Source organism: Egretta garzetta, unplaced genomic scaffold (assembly GCF_000687185.1).
Source record: "Egretta garzetta isolate BGI_Z169 unplaced genomic scaffold, ASM68718v1 scaffold206, whole genome shotgun sequence".
NCBI lineage: Eukaryota > Metazoa > Chordata > Aves > Pelecaniformes > Ardeidae > Egretta > Egretta garzetta.
Window position 1 is genome coordinate 1645529 of NW_009259984.1, and position 6495 is coordinate 1652023.

The following is a 6495-nucleotide window of genomic DNA, read 5'->3' on the forward strand; positions in this document are numbered from 1 at the left end:
TTTCCCTCAGCACACATTAGAGGCCAGGTTTTCATTTTACTGTTGGAAAAATTGAACATTGTATAGATAATAACTTCATAAGAGAAATAGCATGGAAATACTGCCATTTAGTGAGGAAATGTGCTCCCTCTTGATTACTTTTCTAAGTCTTTTATCTTTTATACCATAAACAAAATTCACCTTTACAACTTCTGCAAAATTAACCACAGCTTTCATGGAAGCACAGGGCTGCATGCAGTCATGTTAGAAATTCTTGGTATTACTACTTAAGCTTTCTGCTTATCAGTTGGAAACATAAAAACAAAAACAAACTCCAAATGTCATTAATTATAGGATGAACAAGGCACCGGTGTGATGCATCTGACTGACAAGACATTAACAGCAGAGATATTAATGAGTTTTAATGAAACAGTGTCAAGATCTGAACTGGAACAATTTGTCTGACATTGGCAGTATTAGAGATGAATATAAGCTATACTTGAATACCCTTCTATTGGAAATCAGAGAAAAGTTCATAGGCAGTAAAACACTTGGGTTATGGAACAGTCTCCAAAATGAGAGTAGATAATGAAGACAACACTGGAGTTTAAGAGAGAGCTAGATGGATTATGAAATCACATATGTAGCAGGGGGCGATGACCAAGAGGGTCTTTCTGGTTTCTGGCCTAGATTCTTAAGTAGCTTCTGTACTTGTTAAAGGATCAAAAAGAAGAAATGTGTTTTGATTCATATCTGTATAGAAATAAAGAGCTGGAATAGTGGATAGTATATTGTAGAGAATTGAGTATTTTTTTCTTTTTTTCTTTTTTTTTTTTTTTTTTTAACCTGATTGTATTTTATTTTCGACATCAGGATGCCTTGTTTTTCCTGAAGGATTTTTTCACAAGCCTCTCTACAGAAGTAGAACTCTTAGTTACTCCAGATCCTGAAGGTATACTTTTCAAAAATCTAATATGAAAGTGGTTCTTCTTTCTCCTTTAATGTGTGTACATGTCTATAAGTTCACATGTGAATCTCATGTGTGTAAAAAAAAAAAAAAAAAAAAAAAAATCAAAACCAAAAAAACCCCCAAAACCCCCCACTTATGTTAGTGACCAAACCCCAACAAAGGAACTAATTTGTTAGAACACAGAAACTTTGGATATTTTCACCAAAATTGGAGCATATTTAATATGAACTTCTGAAAAAATTGAGGGCTGTGTATATGATATTAGGAGTTGTTATTAGCTAAAACAAATACATTATTTAATAAAACTTGCATCAGAGTATGTCAGTCTAATAGCTTGAAGTTGTGTAACCCCTAGAGAAAGGAAGAGAGTTCAAGATTATAAATAAGCAGTACAATGTCTGCAAACAGTTAAAGCAGTACTTCTAATCAGCTACACCATCTGTGCAGAACCCAGTGTATATTGAAAAGTGTATTTCCTCTATTAACTATACTTGTGAGTTTGCTAGCAGGTATACTTCACCTATTTCTGTTGATGTCATACTGGAATGCATCGGTCATGAAGTACTCTGCAATACTGCCATTAAAACTAGATGGATTATTTATGCCGATGCATAAACCTCAATTTAAGCTTCTTGTAAAAATTTCTCTTGATAACTAAGATATTATTTTACTAAGAGAATCTAAATATTTTCCTGCTAGTAATTCTTTTATTAATAAGCATTAGGTCTTACTAAGGACACAATAATTGTATAAACACAATCTTTTTGTAATCGCTGTGAAAAATATGAGTAAGTTTACTGTGTATAACTTCTTATCTTAGTTAAAAAGTCTCCTGGTGCTGAAGTTACGTGTAGTTTGCCCAGGCATGTCAGCAGCCTTAAGGACCCAAGTCCAGTCATTTCTTTCTCATCACACAAGCAAGCAAATGAAAATGGTAGCATTGATTCTATGGATGTGGTTAATGGAGATGATCATTTCTCACAAGAAGTGACGTCGTACAGTGATCAGCCGGTATTTTTCAGGTAAACTTTTGTAACAAAATTTCCAGTGACTCACAGCTGTTCTGCTGAATGTTTTAAGAAGGTGTGATGGTAACCTATTCAGACCTTATGACAAGGTGTGTTTTTTGGTTTGTTTATTGACTGATTGTGGAAGTCTGATATATTGGCTTTTATCGCTGGAAGGTAACTAATGATTTTTTTTTTTATTAACTCTTGCACACTAATGTGCACAAGAAAATAAAATTAATTAAAGCTCTGCCATGTACGGAACCAGTAATGAGATGTTTTACAAATAAATATAAAGAGAAGTTTTTGTATAACAATGTAAATTAGATCTAATATAACCAGAGATGAGAGCATATAAAGGAAAAGGTTATCATAGGAGAGGTACACAATTAACATATCATAAGAGAAACAACTAGGAAGTGATTATAAACATTTCAGCTTGTTATGCAGAAGTTTTACCTTGTGTATTCAGATCATAAGTGCCTCTTAACAACAGATGTGTACTTTGGTAAGCAGTGCAGAGTCAAATTATGAGAGAATGACTGTGATTCTATTTCATCACATACATCACCAACAGAATTTTTCAGTGAGTTCCAGCTGCAGGGCTAAATTTTGCCCACAGAACCATCATTAGTCATACTTTTTTTTTTTTTTTTTTGGTAACTGAAGTTCATGCTGTGAAAATTGAGGGAAGATGTTCACCTGCAGGATTAATAGCACTTTTGCAGGACTTAAATTTGTTGTAAATGTTAGCCTTGACAAGATGTTAAAACAAAGGCAAATTCAGCTTTTCTTGGGTTTTGTACACTTATTCTGAAGTACTAACATGGTAACTAGAGGATTTATGGTTTACAGAAAAGGGTATGGTATCCAATTCCAGGAGGATGGGAAACCATGGGGGGGAGGGAGGTTGGAAGGATAATTTTACTTCCTTTTCATGTTTCTCACTGTAAAATTTCTTTTGTATATCCTAGAGAATTTCGTTTTACATCAGAAGTTCCAATACGTCTTGATTACCATGGCAAACATGTATCAATGGATCAGGTTTGTGTATAACACTGATGGCTGTAGAATAAAAAATTGATTGTTTGTTTTGAATCCCTCTGCCCCGTGAGTTGGGGTATATTTTTATGCTCCCTACTCGTTACTGATGTGATTTTGAGAAATGTGAAACTTTTTTTTTGTTTGTTTTTTTTGTTTTTTTTGTTTTCCCCCTTAGTTTCAATAAAGCTTAACGTTGTTTCACTCTTAATTTGAAAACTAGAGGGTGGATCCTCCAGGTATGATGAACTCAGAATGAGACTTGAAAGTAATATTTATCAACTCATTGACTGTCTGGAAATCTTTTTTACACAGCTGTAGTGCCCCTCAAAGGGGCACTATTGTGCATTTTATTTTCTTCCTCATTAATTGCAGAATAAAGTATTGTCTTTTGAATTTGTTTTTGTTTCCTTCCCTTGCAGTCTAGTAATGTATGAGCTTCAGTGGCAATGGCAGAATCTAATACACATTAAAAAATGCTCCTAGTTCTTTTTAAAATATGTATTCGTTATCATACTGAGTTTATAGAGCAGACCTCAGAAAATCCTGTTTGCACAACCAGATTTGTATTCTCTTATGGCAAATCAGTAAGAAAATACGGACAAGTAATAGCAGCAACTTCTCGAATTTACACTGCTGCCGGAGAAATCTAAACATGAAATAGCAGCTTTAGAATGCCTGGAACACACTAATGCCAGAGCCATGTTTACGTAGTTTATTATATCTTAATATTTCTGAAGAAGCCATCTTGTATCTAGATGTTTTTCTTAGAGTAGCTGATTAAGCCAGATTCCATCTTTTGCAAGTTTTCACATAGCATAATTCATAGCACTGTAACGAGTAGCATTTGGGAGACTGGGGGAAAATCAGTTTAGACAGAAATACCTGCAATGAGAGTTGAGATGATAAAATTATTTCTCAGCCACAAATTGTACAGGATGAATAAACTCATGTGATTAACAAAATATTTCACCTACAGGGGACACTAGCTGGGATTCTTATTGGGCTTGCTCAGTTAAACTGCTCAGAATTAAAGCTGAAGAGACTTTGTTACAGACATGGGTAAGTTTATTGAATTGTAGATTGACGCTGGTATTGCAAACTGAACAAGTTTATGGTGAATAACTGGATGTAGCAAGCAAAAAGTAAATTCTCTGATAAGATGAACTTCTGAAATGAAAGACACTTTTTGACTTTATAAGTATTTCTTGATGCTAGATTTTGTCAAACATAGAGCGTTCACAAAGAACATCTATTTACAGGACAGTAATATATGTGCTAGTCTTGGTGCTAAACTTTTAATTTTAGTTGTATGTTTACTTCCTATTGAACTGGGTGTGATTATGCAGTCTTGAACTTCTGTTTTATGGAGCGCATACACATGAAATGCTTGGATTAGCCAACAGCAACAAAAGATGGCACTTGAAAACAGCTTTCCTTTTGTTTCAATGACATCTTTGTTTACTTCAATGAATAATGTGTTTGTCTTATTAGGAATTGTGTGTTTTTAAAAATATATTAATAATTTTATTTACTTCAGTTTATTAGGTGTGGATAAATTGTTCTCCTATGCCATCAGTGAATGGCTTAATGATATAAAGAAAAACCAGCTACCGGGAATTTTGGGAGGAGTAGGACCTATGCATTCACTAGTGCAGTTAGGTAAGTTAAATCTTACTTCTATGCAGACACACATGGCAGTTGTTTTAAACAAACAAACAGAACTCAACAACATCACTACCCCCCCAACAACATTGACATCTGTTGTCACTTCCTCTCAAGGCATTCTGCTTATCTAAGAGAACTTTCTAACTATGGTATTTTGTCTTCATTTTCAGTCCAAGGTCTGAAAGACTTGGTGTGGTTACCAATAGAACAGTACCGAAAGGATGGACGTATTGTAAGAGGCTTTCAAAGAGGAGCAGCTTCTTTTGGTACTTCCACTGCAATGGCAGCACTGGAGCTAACAAACAGAATGGTTCAGACTATACAGGTATAGTGTGTTGCTTCTGGAGTTAGACATAAAATGAGAAGTGTTGCTATATCAAATTAATATCTTAATGCTATATATTTAAGGTTGGGATCATGTCTTTGGGGGGGGGGGGGAAAAAAGCATCTGTATAAATAGGAATATAAATAGGAACGCAGAGACTGGGTAAAGCTTGCAGCAGTCTGAGGTGGCATCAAATGCGATGATTAGAAAGTTGTGTTAAAATTTTGCTGAACACCCAAGCTGTTACATGTTTCTTAATGTCTTTAATGTATTACAATGTAAAGTTTAATACTAAAATATTCAGCTGCGCTAAAAAATCACTGATCCTGAGAAAGATGAGTTCTTTGCATATGTGTATTTTCCAGTAATAGATTCTTAACTTTTTAAAAAATGTGTGCTTATTTAAAAAAAACCAACAACAAAACCAAACAACAAACCCCCAAATCCTCAAAAAAACCAAAACGAAAATGAAAAAACCCCACAAAACCAACCAAACAAAATAAATGCCTTAAAACCAATACTCATTGTGTTGATGTACACAAAGTCTATAAAGCTTTCTGGATTTAACCCTAAAGTAGTCTTGGATTAAAGTGTTAATAAATTCATGTTCCTTAATGTAAAATACATGATGAAAATACACTTTTACCATCTAACTTAGCAAAAATTGTAGATGTGCCTAAGCTTGAATATATATATATAGTAAAAAAAAAAAAGGGTATTATTCATATGGCTGGAATTATGTGTATGCTTGTGTGTTTGTAAGAGAGCATACCATAGATCAAATGTTTCAGTTTCTATCTTGAGCATTTTGTGCAGATTTAGAGGATGCCTTTGAAGGAATGGCAACTGGGCTGGGGTGGGGGGAATCATACCAAGATCTACAACATTAATTCTTTCATTATGGAATTTAATGTATAGTTACAGCTGCACCCACTCCAGAAGTTCTTGTACAAAACCTTAATCTGATGTAAATAAATATTTGTGGAATTAAAATTCTTTTATTTCAATTATGTCACCCTGTTAGTAGTTTAAATTTGTGATTGGATGCTATAAGACTTCTTATCTATCTTGCATTCATTCCTGATCTTCAGGCAGCTGCAGAAACTGCATATGACATGGTATCCCCAGGGCCTACTTTTACTGAAGCGAAAAAGATCAAACGATTTCCTCGCCATCGTTTAGCTCATCAGCCAGTAGACTTACGGGAAGGTGTAGCCAAAGCATACAGTGTGGTAAAAGAGGTGAGTGCAAAAGTAATTGTCCTTAACCAAACTCAAACTTCAGAATTATTTCCTAAGGCAGCAAATAAAATGTCAGATGTTAGTTTAAACTTACCAAACGAAGAAGGGGATTTAAGTTTTGAACAAGACTGTCTTCATGAGTAATCTTAAACCAACAGAAACCTTGCGTGGAAAAATCAGAGGAGCAGAAATAAACTAAGACGTTATGCAGATAAGCATGAATGACTTCAGTTCTACAGTTACAAACCTGATTTCCCACCCCAT

General features: G+C 34.5%; 1 protein-coding gene across 1 annotated transcript in view; it reads left to right on the top strand.

Annotated features, from left to right (window-relative positions):
• ATG2B (autophagy related 2B) overlaps positions 1-6495 on the top strand; it is a 48146-nt gene that overhangs the window by 38296 nt on the left and 3355 nt on the right. The window contains 7 exon segments of the mRNA XM_035896023.1: positions 853-931; positions 1770-1971; positions 2931-3000; positions 3977-4059; positions 4538-4659; positions 4836-4990; positions 6082-6231. Coding sequence (XP_035751916.1) covers positions 853-931; positions 1770-1971; positions 2931-3000; positions 3977-4059; positions 4538-4659; positions 4836-4990; positions 6082-6231 — 861 coding nt within the window.